This window comes from Zophobas morio, unplaced genomic scaffold, assembly GCF_036711695.1.
Source record: "Zophobas morio isolate AGI-343-1 ecotype UQ-CSIRO unplaced genomic scaffold, CSIRO_AGI_Zmor_V1 ptg000002l, whole genome shotgun sequence".
Classification (NCBI taxonomy): Eukaryota; Metazoa; Arthropoda; class Insecta; order Coleoptera; family Tenebrionidae; genus Zophobas; species Zophobas morio.
The window spans coordinates 15,150,879-15,169,704 of record NW_026972107.1 but is presented as its reverse complement, the minus strand read 5'-3'; the positions used below and the strand labels follow the sequence as shown (position 1 = coordinate 15,169,704).

Here is an 18,826-nt window from a genome sequence, read left to right as displayed (position 1 = left end):
TCTTAGAGGGTATGTCTTTTGTCACAATCAATCTTATGTTAGCAAGTAGTAGCCCCTCCCCCTCATCCTTTATTTCCGTAGAGGGTATGTCATTTACCAAAATCAATCTTATCTTAGCGGATACTAGCCCCGCCCAGACACGCTGATCTCATTCGACGATTTTATTTCTCTTTAATAGAGATCCACCTTTCATTCGGACTAGACAAAATGAATCACTGAAATGGAAGCGTTGTGAATTATATTTTCTTTTGTAAAGTGAGAATGGGAACTAATTGAACTTAGGCAGTAAAAAAAGCGTTAATTGTATTTTTTTTTGTTATAATACGGGTGGGTGGGCGAAGCTATTTTTAACTTTTTCCTAGAGAAACGTTTTAAGCAAGCAATAGCCCCACCCACCCACCCCCTCTTCATTTCAGTGATTAGTCTTAATATTGTTCAGTCATTGACCAAAATCAATCTTATTTTAACAAATACTAGCTCCACCCACCTGCCCTCTATTTTTTAGGGGGTATGTAATTTCCCACAATCCCAAAACCTTATTTCCCAAAACCCAGTTTGATTACTGAACAGAAATTTGATTCAAGATTAGTTGTACAAATTCACCAACAATTTTTTTAAAGCATTAAATGTACATAACGAAGTTTTACTTAATAATTTTTTGAGATGACGTTATTACCTCCCTCGAAAAAAAAATTGTTATTTAATTTCGGTGGCTGCTCAACAGAGTTCAAAAAATTGAACCAGTTTGTTACGTAATCCCCAAAATAATCTACAAAAATTGATGGTAAATTAGAATACAGTGCTGGACTGAGCGTTATTTTACTTTTTGAGACTAAACTGGTAAATTCTGATCAGTATTCTACCTTTTTTAAAGTAACCGGTTCGTTAGTTTTGGAGATTATTTGCCTAACAAAATTTCCAACACATGCCATATCGTCGATCACGGACGAAAATAGAATGAAACGAGTAAGCTGCTTTTCCATAATTTAAGGCATGTGGAAAATTATTCCATCATATACTCATTCAGAATATTACATTTTTTGCTAAAATATTTAGTTTTATTTTCTTACTATTATAAAAATACAGCAATATCAATAACCACAACGTTGGCAGCTTCAGCATGAGACGTTGGATTTAATTAACAAGTCTAAGCTTTTTCGGTAAATTTCATTCTAGGCAAGGTATTTCTGGGATATTAATGTTTAAACTAAATTTTAAGTAACCTTTCATTCCATCGAATTAATGAGAGATATTTAATTACAAAATTAAAATAATGTCACTATTTGTTTAAGAGGTATAAACAATAATTAACTTTTGGTTAAATTACCCGTTCAAAAATTTTTCAGCATACGTTTAAAAAGGGAAACTGTGCTTTTGTGCTCCGCAAACCGAATAACGACAAGAAAACAACACAGACACTTTTTCGTTTTTGTGGGGGGAGTGTGTAAGTGTACGCATATGGAGGCCTATTGTGTGCTAGTCCTTAAGGGCCGCACACCCACTACCTTCCCAAACACTCAGGAAAGGTACAAACGCCCAGGGGAAAGAAGCTTCGCCGTGCCAGGGTCGAATCACAGGTCCACGGTATAGCAGTTTGACTCTGAGCCAAGTGTGTCACTCGTGTTTTGAATAATTGGGCGTTAGTCAAATCTGTCCTATTTTTTCATTTCTCGTCGCTATAGCTCAGCAAGTAAACAAAAAAAACTGATGACATTTTCACCGCATGTGTCTGATTATTCTGGGTGGCGAGCATTTTACGCAGTGTGCATACGCAAATTTCAGCTTGTGTTAACTCTGAAAGCATAAATTTATAACGACATTTTTTTTTGTATTATAAAAATTGGTTAGGTTTAATTAGAGAACACTATTGTATAGGTGTCCCTATATACACGGATAAAATTCCGTGATCTTATATGTTAATAACATATAAAAAGATTGACATTCTCTAAAGGCCATTGTTTTTAGCATGAAGGGGGAAGCTTTGTTTAATACATTTTTTTACACTGAAACGTCTACCTTTTTAGCAGATATTGATTGATAGGCTATTAAATTATTACTACAAAGATATCCAACACTTACATGTCTGTATTAGTTTTAACTGTAAGTAATATATGTAGAGGATGAATGCATCTTATTCTATTTTTTGTTTTATTTCTTATTTGCTGAGTATTTTCTATATATAAAGTTGATAACATTTAACAAAGTTTTAGAATTTTTTGCAAACTCTCTGTATATCAAAATTGGATTTAGTTGATACCACAACAAAGCGCGTACCTTTATTTATGCTTTTACAAAATATTGTAAATAGAGAGCGGATTTTATGAAATTTGCATATCCGTATTTTTTTGCATATAAGTCTTGATATTTAATATGTGAACGAATCATGCTAATTAAAAACGAATACAGCTATAAAAAAATTGTATATTTGCATATATTTGCCTTCTGCTGCATATTTCACGTAACGGGTGCATATTTTGCATTTTTATCAATTTTTGTGCCAATTTGAAAAAAAAAAAATGATTGTTATTCTATCGGCATGTATCTAGAAAGACGAAATTTCATTAATCATATTGCAAATATTGTCCTGATCTTCAAATAACTAGTAAAGGTTTGGGTTTTGTGGTAGTTTGGAGAATCCATTGGGTGTTAAGCCATTCTTCCAGGTAAATTTGGGCCCTAATTACTTTTGGAAATACCGTTCATTCCCAATATTTTTGTTCGTTACTTAAGTGTATTAATGGTATGTGTTATGGTGGTTGAAGGGACGTTACCCTATTATTTTTCATCGTGAGTTTGCACTGAAAGCATTTAAAGCGATACATGTGTGTTAATATGTCGAAGATAACTCAAATTAATTTATGGATTAAACCTTTTCCTGAACTTATTCTTCAAGAAGGAACTGTTTTGTCGCGTCTGCTCTAAACCGGTAGGGATTTTTATATCTGTGGACGTAGTACACAGTTTTTCTATACCAAATATACTTTAGAATCATCGGAAAACTTTTGGTTAGAATATTTCGAAAAATATTTAAAAATAAATTGTTACCAAAATAGTAATTAAATAGTCGATTACTACTAATTTTGTAATTTGTAAATAAATTTGGTTCGGTTATTACGCTTTTTTTTAGTTTTTGGAGCATATGCAGCTGCATATCTTAAGAAAGTTACTGCATATTTGCATAAATTTGGTGCATATCATATGATCATATTTCCCAAAATTTTGCTGCATATTTTCCGCTCTCTAATTGTAAAACAGGCATTAAAATTAATCTTGTTGGTATTTTTTTAGTTCACCTTTCCATTGTCATAAAATTTGAAGAAAATTGGAATAACGTGGCAACGTTTCATCTGAATTTCAAAAGTAAATTGTGGTTGTAAAGCCTAAGAAGAGGACAGTCAAAATATACAAAAATTGAGTGATTCATTAAAAAAAAACAAGTTTTGTGTTGTACCTTAAAAACAGAAGAGTCTGCATAGTTGAAAATAATTTTAAAGTATAGTCCTCAAAGAATCGTTCAACTTTGGTAACTTTTTCCTGTATTTATAATAATTAATGAGATAACGAAAACCGCGCGTTGAGTGACTCACCCTCTATAAGTAATCTAAATGAAAAGATACATCTAGTTGGCATATTGTCATAGATAAAATACAATTACACTAATACTAGCAACTTTTAACTACAGAAACCTTGGACTACAACTTTTTTTTTTGCTGTGTGCCGAAAACGGTTCGATTTTTGAAATCTGGAAAACATTTATTATGAAAACTGGACAAGCTCACAGTCCAGATTTAATGTCCTTGGATTTTTTGTTAAGTTTCGACCCTTGCGTGATTTAGAAGATTTAAAAATTGAATTAGGAATATGCGTGATTTTTTATTAACTGCAATAAGTTGAGAACTGATAAGAAGTTTTGTTCATAGTGTGAAGGACGACATTGCGAATATAAAAGAGATCTTACGAATTCGTTGTAAAATAAAGTGGTAGTCGTTTATTTTTTTATCTGAGTGTTTTGTAAGTATCATTGTAATCGTAATTTAAGGTACTGCCAAAATCCGCTAAAAATATATACGCATCATATTTACAGTGTACTAAATTAAGCTTCATCTTTCAAGCTAAAAGCAATGTTGTTTACAGAATTTCAAAATTTCTATCCGTTCTCAAGGTCAGAGAGTTTTATTTGGAACACCTGTAAATATATATTTCACCTTCAGCCTTTTCTCTAATGCGATTGACAACAGAAAATGACACTCCTAGACAAGAATATGTGGAATTTCCATATAAAAAACGATTTCAAATTACAGATTGGATTATAATAAACAAACGTCCAGATACATCCTTTTTGTTGACTACCTTTATATAACTAATTACACTGATCAGTACCTGCAATTTTCGACCTTGATACATCCCCAGTTTGACATGTTATTCATTTTTGCCATTATATCGTTGTTGTTTAAGTGATAATTTGACCATTTTGTGAATGTTGAAAAAACGCTGCGTCAGTCTAACGCTAGCTTGTACTAGATAATTTTATAAAAACTCTAAAACTGTTTCGAGGCGTTGTGAAAGAGAAAGAATTCAAGACTAATTAGAGTGGAATATTGGTGTCTGTGGTTTTGAACCGCAAGTCTCCGGACTTTTTTTGCAATTGTAAATATGACTATCAATACCAATATAGTCTCGAGGTGTAGACAAGAAGATAAAGAGATAGACAGAAACACAAAGAGAAAGACAAAGAGGCACTACTGTATTGTAAGTAAATCAACAACATTAATTCCAAAACTGCATTATGCACCGATGACGTCAAACAAACATTGAAGCACTCGATTATCAGGCTGTTTACATACTTGATTTAACAATATCAGAAATCAAATACATACACACGTAAATTAAATAATTTTAGCTACGTTAATTCATCTCACGAATATACATCCCACCTACGATTTATTAATTTAATTTATAATTTAATTATTAATTTATGTTTAGAGCCTCGCATTTCTACCGAATGAAAAATACTACTATACCCTAAAATAAAAAGCTACGCCACTGATGCTATTTATTGATAATTGAATCGATATAATTACGTAAAATCATTAGAACGTGGTAGTCATGAATGAACGTGCTTATGACGTCACAGGAAAAACATTGCCTAGAAATTGATTTCTTTGTTGGTCAGTAGACGAGTGAACCGGGAAGGAAATTTATTACCTGTCACACAATTTAGATGTAATTACTTTTCTGACTTAAGTCACTCCATTTTTTTCGGTGGTGACAAATTTGATTCTTGCACGGAGCCTTTGGGGATTTTACAGCAAGCCAACTTTCATGGTCGTTGGTGGCTGCGGCAGCTTTTTATGAGCACGTTCGTGGTAACGTCGCGCACCATCGCGTAGACAGCGTGTCGGCACCGCGACGCTTCTCTTTGCACTGTTTTAATCTGCCGCACCAAGGCTGGGAGCGGCAGGCGCGCCTTGCCATAGCGTGTCGACGTCGCTGACACCCCCATGGCTTATCAGGACCGATGCTTTGTGGCATGGTTCCTACAATGGTATGTGGTTCTCCTTCCTTCGGTGTGGTGACATGCCTGTAATTAATGAGATCGGAGCTTGTTAGCCAGCGAGAAATTACATTTGGAAGATTGTTTAACAGTTACAGACAACAGCTTGTAAAGTTGTAAACAGCGAAGTTACTTCACTTTGGGACGTCAGTTGTGCTGCACACTGTACTATGAGCTAAATACTTGAACTGACGTCATAAATGTTTTGGTGGGGATTAACTTATTAATGTAATTATGTACACACAAAACAAAGCATTAATTGTGTGTTTTTTTAATGTTAGGAAACTTAGATGATGCCATTTTTGATGAGAATTTACGAACCACCATATAAACACTGAAAAATATAGAAAGTATTCTTTTACTGCGCTTGCGTATTAAGGTTGTAATCTGGGGCTTGACGGATTTTTACTGGCGTACAACAGTGTCCTGAATACAACCCTGAGATTTATGTAAATTTCAAAGATGCACGTCGCAGCTGAAACAAAGTGATGAGGGTCTTTGAAAAGGAGGTTGCTCTCTAATGGGTCATACAATTTTATTAGTATACAAAAATAGTGTGCTTGCTTTTTGCAGTGCTTCGTAATAGGTTAGTATCTACATGAAGTAAGGTAATGTAAAAGTAAGCTAAGCGGTTACTTTGTACGTATTTTGTGATTTTTTACACATTCTATAATAACTGAAATAATATAGAATACGGCTGTAAAGCTAACCCCCCTACAATTTTGGAACCGCTGGTGTACAGCTTTGAAATTTAAAACATATGGAGGAGTAATGAAATGATGCCGACTGACGTCATAATAAAGTCCCGTGAGCTTGCAATGTCAAAACTCTGACATAATATGTGAATATGTTTAATATATTATTATTATTAAGATAACATAGATATTTTTTCAGTAATCAATAAATATGTTTTCTTTTCTTGGGCATCGATGATTTTTTTTTAAACTTTGGAATCATGTGTATAATAAGTAAACTTTCAAAAGAGCACTCGACTCTTAATAATGACATTTATAATTTTCTGCTTACGTATATGTTGTAATTTTGACATTTTAAGGCCACAGTACGTTGCTTTGATGTCAATCAGCATCAATTGATTACTCTTCCACAAGTTTTAAATTTCAAAGCTGTACTTCCAGTTTTCAATGTTATCGGTACACACAATCTTACACTCGATGAAAAAATTGAACTAAAGCTATTTAGATAGAACTTAGACAGAAATACAGTCCAACAAATCCAGATTCTTCGAAAAATTATAAAATTTAATTTTGCGAAATTGTATTTATTTTAATATAACCCCACAAGTTAAATAAAAATATATATAATACTAGTCACAATGTAAGAAAATAAAAGGCAATCAGGGCAGATTCATGTACAGGTGTATATAATTTTATAACGGAGCTTCATGACTTTTTATATGATTCTACCTATGGAAAATGATATTGTTCGCTTTGTCGATCTCTCAGGCCCAAATTGCCAAACTCTCCGGCCCAAAAAACCATTCGTTGCTACGGAAAAACCCCAAGGAATCGAATGGTGCAAACCCCAAATCTAGATATCTATAACCGTTTTGAAATGGTGAAACTTGAAAAATATTTTTTTAGATAGATTGAAAAGCGATTTGTTAAAATCGAATTAATTTTTAATAGCTGATGGTAAAAATGAATTCTGCACTAGACAATTACTTTAGAAACTCCATTTTAGGTAAATCGGAAGGGTTTCTTTTTTTCACCTTATTTTCCACCATAAAAATTTGGAATTTTGACCATTCAAACTATCTCGATTAATTAGGTACTCAGCTTTCTGAAAATTGGTCTCTTTACTAATTCGAACCTCTTGAATTCAAATCCGGGTTTAGAATTCACTTACAGAGCTTCCTGATTTTATTTTTTACCGAAAAACCCCAAGAAACCTAATGGGACAGACCGCAAATCGATATCTACTATCCTTTTGAAATCGTGATCTTGTAAACTTGAAAAATATTTTTTGAGATGTAGATTGAAAAGCGATTTGTTGAATCGAATTATTTTTAAACAACTTATTATAGAAACGAATTTTGCACAGCAAAATTATTTTAGGAACTCAATTTCAGGTAGATAGGAGAATTCAAAATTGACCAAAAATTTTTTCATTTTTATAAGATTCTACCTTTGGAAAAATGACATCGCACGTTTTGTCGTTCCCCCAGGCCCGAGTGGCCGAACTATCCGGTCCAAAAAAAACCATTTGTTGCTACTGAAAAACCCCAAGGAATCGAATGGTAAACCCCAAATCGAAATCTACAATCGTTTTGAAATGGTGAACCTGTAAACCTGAAAAATATTTTTTAGATGCAGATTGAAAAACAATTTGTTGAAATAGAATGAATTTTTAACAGCTGATGGTAGAAATTAATTCTGCACTGTAAAATTAGTTTAGAAACTCAATTTCAGGTAAATCGAAATGGTTCAATTTTTTCGCTTTATTTTCCACCATACATCAGTTGCAAAAATTTTGGATTTTGATCATTTCAAACTATGTCGGTTAATTAGGTTTTCAGTTTTCTGAAAATTGGTTTCCTTTCTAATTCGAACTTCTTGAATTCAAATCCGGGTTCAAAATTGACGCACGCACCGTTTTGAAGTTTTTTGAGATTTTTATGTTACCTTGGCAAAAATGACATCGTTCGATTTATTGCTGTCTCAGGCCTAAGGGGTTGACTTATCCGACTTAAAAAATGATTCACTGCTACTGAAAGGCCCCAAGGAGTCGAATAGTATAAACTCCAATTCGAAATCTATTAGCGTTTTCAAAACTTAAACAATATTTTTTGAGATACAGATTGAAAGGCGATTTGTTGAAATCAAATTCATTTTTAACAACTGATGGTAGAAATGAATTCTGCACTGTAAAATTATTTTAGAAATTCAATTTTAGGTAGATCTGGAGGGTTTAAATTTTTCACCTTATTTTTCCATACATCAACCGCAAAAATTTTGGATTTTGATCACTTCAAACTATGTCGGTTAATTAGAGTCCCAGCTTTCTAAAAATCAGTGTTCTTACTAATTCGAACCTTCTGAACACAAATCCAAGTTCAAAATTGACGTATGGAGCTATCTGAAGTTTTTAGATTTTTATAAGATTCTACCCATGGAAAAATGACTTCGTTCGCTTTGTCGATCTCTCAGACCCGAATGGCTGAATTATCTGGGCCAAAAACCATCCATTGTTACTGAAAAACCCCAAGGAATCGGACGGTACGAACCCCACACCGAAACGTACTAGCGTGTTGAAATGGTGAACTTGTATCCAAAAAATATTTTTTGAGATGTAGATTGAAAAGCGATTTGTTGAAATAGGATTAATTTTTAACAACTGACGGTAGGAATGAATTCTGTACAGTGAATTTACTTTATTTTTTCACCTTATTTTCCAATCAATCCAACCATTTTCCAGTCAATCTCAAAAATTTAGGATTTTGAGCATTTCAAACTACTCGGTTATTTAAGCTCTCAGCTTTCTGAAAATCGGTCTGCTTAGTAACTCGAACCTCCTGAATACAAATCCGTGTCCAGAATTGACCTACCTTCCTGAAGTTTTCTGATTTTGACGAATGGTACAATTCTCAAATCGAGATCTACCATCGTTTTGCAATGATCAGCTTGTAAACTTGAAATATATTGTTTGAGATGCAGATTGAAAGACGATTTCTTGACAGCGAATTAATGATGGTAGAAATGAATTCTGCGCTGCAAAATTAGATGAGAACAAAATACCATTTACCATTCAAAATTGTGAGGTGATGTCATTAAGTTGTTGGTGGGGATAATTAGACAAATTTGGTTATTTTTTTACCATCCATATGATATTTCTAACATACTTATAAAATTTGACAAAAATCGAGACAGACGAAATGTTGAGGAAACATGAAAATAGCCATTCACTGGAGAGAACCTGTTAAAATACTTTCTTATCTTACGCTTGGAAAATAACAAATCTGTCTAGGTACAGTAGATATTGGTAAAAAACATACAAGGTAATCCATTTGGGAAAATAACAATATATTTTAAGGCTTACATCTGAAATTTTTAGGTTAAATATTTAAACATTTAACTGAGGCACAATCAAAATAGCATTTCCAGGCGCATTTTCAGTATATGTTTATTTTATATTTTTTCGGATGACGTCACCAGTTTTCCCCAGAGAATGAAAAAAAAATTAGTTAATATTTTGTAATGTTTATTGTCATCTTGAACATTAATGGTGGAAATAACTTAGTTTATAGGAATTAGTATAAGTTAAAAACAAACATGCTCGTTAAACCACTATGTGCACTTTTACGATAAAATATTTATTTGGATATTGTTAACGGCTGACAGTCGGAAATGGGAAACCGATATTTTCGCCAACAAATAATAAAACCCCACCTTAAAAATGTTTCTGTTGCAACACTTCCCCCAGTTATCAGTCACGAGAGATAAAAAACCGCATACAACATAGAAAACAAAACAAATTAATTCAGGAAGGAGTTCAGCAGGAAGGAAGGGACAAATGAGAAGAACAAACAGTTTGATGTATTTGCTGTAACAAAAATAGAGCCTTTAAATGGCAAAGTTATTAGTGCATTAGGAGGGATAAAGCTTCTGTATCAGAAATTATTTTCGGTCCATTGATTAGACAGGATGTACCACACCAGGATAATTCTGGGCAGGATATATTTTATCGATTATCAAGGAAATGGCTTATCTAATTTTCCTGCAATTCTGGGAAAACAGAAAATATGATTATAGTGCTATATGATGCGTATCACAGTCAAAAGGTTTGCCGATATCAGGTTGACGACGTCAGCTCGAAAAATGATAAAATACGTCCCAATTAGAATTCTCTCTGTTTTATCGTTTAATCTCCATAAATGTTTGAAATTACACTAGCGTTATGTTTAGTGTTGCATTGTACATAATACATTTTTTTTGTTATTAAAAAAAAGAACACGAATACCGAGAAACAATAAAAAATGTTATGTTTATCGATGACTAGATCAACATATTGTGAAGGTTTGCGTTATTAAGATGACAAATTAGATGTCAAAAAATACAGAAAATCAATACATTTGTAGGTTTAAAAGGATTCTAATAGACAACGGAAAGGAAAATGCACGCGACATGTTACGAAATTATTTCTTGTCATGTTAGTATGTATGTACGTAAACGCCATTCCAAATCAATATAATTTAAGAACAGACCCTGAACAGCCTAAAATTTTTATGATGCTATCAGATGCTGCTTTTGAAAAATGAATTGTGGAGTATTCAATAGAAAGCTAAATGTAATAAAATCTATAGTAAAAATACCATTAAATGAATTTCCTTGCGCTGTGTAATGGTGTAAACCACAACATTAATAAACTGATGAAACTATCACTCGTAATTTACTGCTCTGTATAATCGCAAGGTTTTGTCACGATAAAATCGCAATCATATGTTACAAATAAACGTGTAAAATATTTTCCGATAAAAATCTGTTTACACAGTCCTTATGATGTTCTGTTCTCTGCATTCATATTTTATCACGTGAGTTTTTGATTTATGTCCATAAAATGTTTGTAATGATACCTAAGCGTGGGTTGCTGGACACAAGTTTACATTTAGTGAATTAGTAAGGTTGCATGTTTTTATAGATTTATTACTAATGGCTACCAACGAAATTAAATGCTGTCCTAAATATCAATAAAATACAAATTCTACACCATTAATTTTTTATTTCAATTTTTGAAACAATTTTTCACTCTGCATTGAAGTTATAATAATTACTTAAAGAAATGACTTTTTTTATTAATCTGCAACTTCAAATATCTGATAGCACAGTTAGATATTTTCTTCTTGAAAACGATAAATGACTGTTATAATTTGTGGCACATTTGTAGTGATATATATGTTAGAAGATGTGAAAACACATTTTAGAAGTTTCATAAAGCAATCAAAAGTTTGTTATTACTTTTTTATGTCTTCTTTGAATGTGAACAAATACACCACATTGTAAAAAAAATGTAGGGGTCGAAGTGGGATCTAAATGATTGAGAAGTTCACATTCGCTATACACAATGAAAGGGTTTTTTATAATAATTAATAATAAAGTTTTATGTTTGTTATCTATCACAATAGGTTCCTCTCTCAAGTGTTTGATAATGGGACCATCGCATATTTAATTATTAATTATTATGAAATATCACATTTTCTTAGTTTAGTAGTTTTTATTAATTGCTTTATCAGATGAGTAAAAATGGTTGTTTTTTTGTAAACAAAATTTTGGATACATTTCTCCATGAATACAAATTTTAGTTACATTTTATTTTCAATCACTAATTATGCTATTTTCTCATCCATTTTTGGAGTAATTGGAAATAACGTTACCACCCAGTGACACAAAGTGGTTACAGGTGGGTTATGTTGACATTGAGTTACGTCAAACTGAGAGCAGTTGTACCACCCAAAGGTTGATAGGCACCGCTGATTCTAATTCATTTTCGATCGTATCGTAGAAGATATCTTTTTGTATGTAATAAATATGGGTTTTTTGGCTTAATAAATATTATTCATTTTGAAAATGTATATAATGCAATGTGAAGAATTCAAGGAAAATTTATTTTTCTAGAGTGAAAATACGAAATGAATGAATCTTTTATTTTGAACTAACAGTGTACTTAAATGTAAAAGAGAAGTTTCATAATGGATTGTTTTATGCTTTCCATTTTGGTTTCTTTGTTAACTGTCGTTCATCGTTTGGTGTTTGGAATTTGTAGGTAATTACATCAGACATAAAACTTCCACAACTATCGAACCGATTACTTAAAAATTTTTGTTTTTGTGATTCACAGTCTTTTTAATATGTTGTTGTTTTAAAAAAAATAAATATAGCATTATTCAATTTTCCTTTGTCTTATAGATTACCTAGCGGATTTTTTTGAAATTGTTTATAGGTAATCTATTAATTTTGAGCTTGATAAATTCAGCTTTTCCGAAAAATTAAAATATTTGATTTTCCCAATTTTATTGTTTTTTATGGAAACCATTATAAGATAAAATAAAAATATGTATCTAATGTTTGAATAAAGGTAAAGGAACGTGCTAACTGTTTGTTACAAGTGAGTTTTTTCTATTACAAAATTTTTTGTTGATGTCATCCACACAAATATGAAAGGATCAAATTGCCCGACGGACTCCATTACAGTACATCCATTGGTTATCCTCGATAAGAAAAACAACTTGAAAGTGTTTAAGTTTATACATCGGAAGAATGTCACGTAGAAATCAGTTTGATTTGAATGAGTTCGTCCCGTCAAAACATTAAGTAGTAAGCTACAATCGACAAAATTTTGAATATCATTATTATAAGTCTTATTAAATAAGGACCTTTGTATTTTCACATTTTCGGGAAAATGGGGTGACTCGTTTTTAATTTGATCAATAAAAAATATGAACCACAAATAAAAACTCATCATTTTGCAAATTTTTTAGATAGGATTTATTCGGCAAAATTTTGAGATGACGTAATTAATTTTTTGGGGTTGATGAACAGACATATTTTACTTAAAAAGTTACCACGCTTACAATAATTTCAAAACGTCTGCAAGATTTCAAAATATTCAGTTTTGCAATTTTTGATTTAAACAATAAAATAAACTGACTCAGTCATTATTTTTTTAAGACACCTTGTATAAGGGGGATAAGTAAATATATTTTGATTAAAAACATTCATGCCTATCATAATCTTAAAACATTTGCAAGATTTCAAACCATTCGGTTTTGTAGATGTTACTTTATACAATTTAAAACCCATTTACTTTACAATTTTGAACTGTGTACTTTTTGATATTGTCTGTCTATTAAAAATCCGTGACGTGAGACAAACAGACAGAGGGACAGACAAACAGACAGACAAACGGACCTATTTCTTCGTACTGTAGGGGTCATGAAAGGTCGAGAAAACGTAAAAGTAGAGAGTCGGCCGACGGACTCGATTACAGTACTAAAATATACACATCATATAAAAGTATAGTAAAAATTTAGCAAAACTGTGTGTTCACAATTGTTTTGAGTATTTTTAATAACAACCATTTTATAATTCTGACGTCACTAAATTAAATGATAAGAAAAATATCTGAGAAATTGACTTGATAATAATCAGTTTTATGCAAAAATGTTGACTTTCTTCTTCTTCTTCTTCTTTTTCTTCTTCATCATTATCATCATCACCATCACTGTCGTCATTAACTATTACATAATTATGATGTTTTAGAAGGTATTTCCCTTTTATCAATTTTCTAATAATTATTAACACCAGTAGTTTTTTCCCAATTGTGTCGACATTAACAAGTTAGTATCCAAAATTTCGTAAAGTGTTATATACAGAGTGACTTACTAAGCGCGTGTTTCTCAATATTTCATTAATTATTGAAAATTAAAATAGTCAGGGACTAAAGTTGTAGGGTTTTTTGAGTAGCATGCATGCCAATTATTTTCAAATATACAGAGTGTCCGATTTTTGCAACATCACACACAACTTATCAATACATATTTGTAAATAGAACATTTTAGCTTTTTTCTAGACTTTAATTAAAGTAGTTTATTTCTGAAATTATGATGCGATGTTGCCAAGTTATTTCAATTTTCAATGCAAAGTTCACAAAAAAAGCAATAGGGTTATTTTTAAAGTCTTCTCACAAGTTATATAAATTTGTTATATTTTGACTTTTTAATATTAATTTTTCTCTTATTTAAACACACTTATTAATATCGTTAATAATTTTGTCCTATAACTGTTAATTCTATGGAAAAATAAAGATATAAAAATAAAAAATAAAATAATAATAAAATAAGGTTTTATGGAGAGATAACTAAGGAAATGGGCTTTGCTGTGATCTAAATTAAACTGAGTACACTGATATATAAAGTGTTTCTATAAAAAAAATATATATATATAAAACATTACAAGATTGATATTTCAGTTTTTTCAGATAGAACACCCTCTATTTTATTACTGTTTCTTGCTCTATTTTGTATTCTTTGGAGTAAGATGCAGTAATAAAATATAGGGTGCTCTATTTGAAAAAAACTAAATTATCGATATTTGAAAACTGTAATGTTCTGAATTTTTCTCGATACCTTCTTAATTATTAGAAATGGAAAACAAAATTACCGATTAAAGTTGTACGGTTCTTAGAGTAGCATACACAAAATTATTTTGAACTATACAGAATGTTTTGTTCTTGAGGCAAAACTTTTTTTAATAGAATATACAGGGTATATTTTTACATATTCTTATTAGCCGCTTCCTTGGGATTTACAATCACGATTTATTTTTGAAATTCCAGTGGAATGTTGCCAAGTTATTCCAATTTTCTTCAAATTGGCAATGGAAGTGTTCACAAAAAAAATCGTTAAATGGGTTAATTTAAAAATCTGTCAATATTTCGTGCTTTGGTGTAGTACCAATTAAAGAGAATTTTATTATACAGAGTGTTTCTAAAAAATTCTAAAACTGTATAATTTTCAAATATCGATACTTCAGTTTATTCAAATAGAACAATATGTCGATGTGAACTGAAATATCCATATTTGAAAATTTTGCAACTTGTAAAACATGTAAGGTGTCTCATTTAAAAAAATTTAGTTGTGTATTACATGTTAAAAACGGAACACTCTGTATAGTTAAAACTAATTTTAGAACATAGTCCTCAAGCCCGTTAAATTGATTTCAATTGTTTTATGTAATTTGTTCCATAATATGCAAACAGGCTGTACAGTACATACATTGTGCCAATAAAATATATAGAAGAATAGATTCTTTGAATAATCATAGATAAGTAATCAATTTAACTCTTTTATACTAGTTAAAATTCTGTTTTAGTGACAATATAAAATATTGATATTTTAAACTTATAGCTAGTCGTTATATCTAGTTATAAGTTTGCAAAAAGGTATAATTCTCTCTATGATTGGATCGATAGCTTCAATTGTAACAATGTATGTCAGTGCGACTTTTAAGTCATTCAACTTAATTTTTGAGAATCGATAGTACGTTCATCTTTTGCGTGCATAATACTAACAAAATCCGAAGAGAAAACACACTTTACTAAAACAAACACACTGAAAAAAAGTTTAATTCTTTTTTAATGTTCATTATTTTGATTGTAATTTTTTTAGTTCAGTTTGTTAAATATTACATAACGTTTTATCGGAGATGAGTTTCTGAAAGAAATCTGAGCGATATGTTTCATTCATAACTCAAAATCAAAGGCTAATCCTTTAAATCTTTACAGGTTGGGGAAACAGGGAAAATTCCGCGCGATTATTGATTTGTCACTGCAGCCATTTTCCCGCATTCTGCAACTTTTCCTTACGCATTTCCACCGCTAGGGTGTGCCACCGTATTGTTGTATTCTTATCCACACCATGTGGATTACACGAAATACTTCTTTCTTTCAATAGGTGTATCATTTACCATGTAAGTAAATTATTTACACACACTGTATATATTGATGTAGGTTAGTAAATGTTGTAGCTTTTCAAGAAATAGGTCGAGATGTGATCTCACAATAAAACATCTTACTTCACAAAAAATGCCATGTTCAGAATCAGATACAGAGTAAGGAGGGCACTTCTTCCGCCTATCCTAATAGGCATTTTGATAACGCTCACTGTTATCATAATCAATAACAATGGGGCACTACTACGCAACGTCTTTTACAACTATCAGATAAATTTTCATGGTGTACCGGGCAATTATTTATCTACGAGATCGCCAAATGAGAGTTTTTGTAACTTCAGGTATGGCTTACCCGAAGAACTTCTGTACGAAGAAAGCGATTTGAGCTTCCCTTTTGAAGAAAACTTGGATAGTCGTTATCGTATTATGAAGAATGTTATAGAGGCCAAATGGGATAAAACAGTACCTGAAGTAACTTACGCAACACACGTTACTGCCGATTTCATGAACTACATTGCTGAAATCATTAGGCGAGTGATTCCATTTCATGTCATTCTATATTTATAAATTAATTTTTACAGATTTTGGGAAGGTCCTATCAGTATTGCTGCCTTCGTCCCGGATTCAGACGCTGATCTGACCATAAGGCAGCTTACACAGTTATGTTTTTGTGCTCCAGAGATGGGGCGAGTGTCAGTCCATCTAGTTTTTCCGCTCAGTGCTCCTCCTTATTTGCAGAACCATCTAGAAAAATTAACCTGTCAGCTCCCCGATTCGTCAAAACTGTCCACTTACAGAATGAGTAACGAAATTATGTACCCCATAAACATATGCCGAAACATTGCACGCAATTTCGCCCAAACTGATTTTGTTATGGTGTCTGACATTCAGTTGATTCCTAGCGAAGAATTAGCTTCTAGATTTATTAAAATGACGCAAACGTTGCATATAAAGAAGCCAAATCCTCCGTCCCGCGTTTTTGTAGTGCCTGTTTTTGAAGTAGAAGCTTACGATGTTATTCCAAGAACAAAAGACGAATTGGTGATGATGGTGAAAGAAGAAAGAGCGGTTTATTTTCATAGACATATTTGCTCACATTGCCAAAAGTTCCCAGGCATTAAAAGTTGGTTAGAACGTGATACTGGCAGTGCCAATATTAAGGTGAGTCGACCCCTGTTAAACTATCTTTTAAAAGTCTATCGATCGTAGCCTTTTGTGTCCGTCAAAAGAGAATATCCCTTTCATAGATGGGAACCCGTTTATATAGGTAGCAAAAATGATCCTCTTTATAGCGAGGCACTATCGTGGGAAGGGTTGCAAGATAAGATGACTCAGGTTGGACATTTAATTTTCATACGATAATAATATTACAGTTTTTTAGATGTTGGAGATGTGCCTTATAGGATACCAGTTCATTATTTTGGATGGTGCATTTCTCGTTCACTGGCCCGGAATAAAAAAAGAGAAGCACAAGTTTCTTTTAAAGGATACGTGGAGGTCATCTTTTCAACAGCAGAATTCCAAACACTATTCGAAAATTGTGAAAGAGTTACGCAACAAGTATGAAGATAATCCTAAATGCAAACTGCAGTAATCAAATTGTTATCAGACTGAATTTGATGATTCCTTACTTGAAGTTACTTTTTTAGTAAACCGTAGTTAAGTTAGTCTAGTTATTTGTAGAAGTTGTTATGTGGCGGTTGGGGAATTTTCCAACTGAAACAATAGATGTCTCTTACAGACAATTGTAAGTCTTGTAAGTTGGTTATGAAACGTTTGTTAAATTGAAACAAACCTGTGATGATTGCTTATTACTTTGACAAATAAATTTAACTCAGTTAAACAATTTTACGTCAAATTTAATACGTCAAAGCTCTTCAGTGTTTTATTATATTGACTCTATATTGTAAAAAATGAGAAATCTACCTATTTTAACATTGGTGTTCAATTAATAGTACAACGTTTTCTACTGCCGTAGCGTAATGCCACTTTCCATGTACAAAATGAATACGATTCAGTGTTAGTGTGTCAAAACTTTATTTTTAATTAAGTTCTGGGTAGCTATTTTGTTTAAAATGAAAATCAACGGCTCTAATTTAAAGTTGAAAAAACTACACATATCTCTAATTTGAGTGAATCTTCCTTAAAATTAAAAGAGAAAACCCGAAAATGCTTATGCATTTGCATTCCAGAGAGTTTTTACGTTACGTGGGCATTGTTGACCAGACAATGAAATTTTGGGGACAATCATTTCATTGATTCGAGGTAAATTAATTTTTTATGCACTATAGGAAAAAGTGAATTCATTGTTTGAAAGAATATAAACTTAAAAAACGTAATGTATTTTATCTTGACATATTTTTTCTCCTGCTTTTATATCTGATTGTATCGTTATGATTAATGACTTTACTACTTAAATTAAATTTTGTAGAGCAGGAAACCTTCTATCTACCCTCATAAACACATTGTATAAAGATCTTCCATAATTAAATGCGAATTTCTTTAGTGGTCATACAACATTAAAAAAATTGGATGATTTTTTTTATATATTCGTTTTTTTTTTGAGAAGTTTTGTTTTGGGGTTACAAATATTAACAATTCATGAAATATAACTTTAAATAGTTTTTGAATGGCTTTACAAATGATAAAAAAATGCGAAACCACTGAAGACCTCGAAGAACACATCAGAATTAGGAAGATTTGAAATTTAATGTTTTTAAAAGTTTGGTTCACAGATTTTTTTCGAATTCTTCAATGTACCATCGAGCTTATTCGTCACTTTTCGATCACCCCGTACATGAAGGATTTC

At 31.8% G+C, this 18,826-nt stretch overlaps 2 protein-coding genes across 5 annotated transcripts in view; one reads left to right on the top strand and one right to left on the bottom strand.

Moving 5' to 3' along the window:
* The window catches only part of LOC135128699 (uncharacterized), a 41,711-nt gene extending 36,019 nt beyond the window's left edge, over nucleotides 1–5,692 (bottom strand). Inside the window, exon 1 of the mRNA XM_064055727.1 lies at nucleotides 5,206–5,692. The gene's annotated coding sequence lies outside the window, so the exon portion shown is untranslated. The remainder of the gene's footprint in view (nucleotides 1–5,205) is intronic.
* Nucleotides 1–17,863, top strand: part of LOC135128677 (beta-1,4-glucuronyltransferase 1-like) — a 42,658-nt gene extending 24,795 nt beyond the window's left edge. For 2 of the 4 annotated variants that reach the window (XM_064055697.1, XM_064055689.1), the window contains exons 2-6: nucleotides 15,851–16,035; nucleotides 16,093–16,547; nucleotides 16,599–17,178; nucleotides 17,227–17,352; nucleotides 17,399–17,863. In XM_064055697.1, the coding sequence (XP_063911767.1) occupies nucleotides 16,156–16,547; nucleotides 16,599–17,178; nucleotides 17,227–17,352; nucleotides 17,399–17,611 (1,311 nt within the window). In that variant the 5' untranslated portion in view covers nucleotides 15,851–16,035; nucleotides 16,093–16,155 and the 3' untranslated portion in view covers nucleotides 17,612–17,863. Of the gene's footprint in view, nucleotides 1–15,850; nucleotides 16,036–16,075; nucleotides 16,548–16,598; nucleotides 17,179–17,226; nucleotides 17,353–17,398 lie in introns of all 4 variants that reach the window. The other 2 variants (XM_064055705.1, XM_064055714.1) reach the window with 2 other exon arrangements.
* Nucleotides 17,864–18,826: the final 963 nt, after the last annotated feature.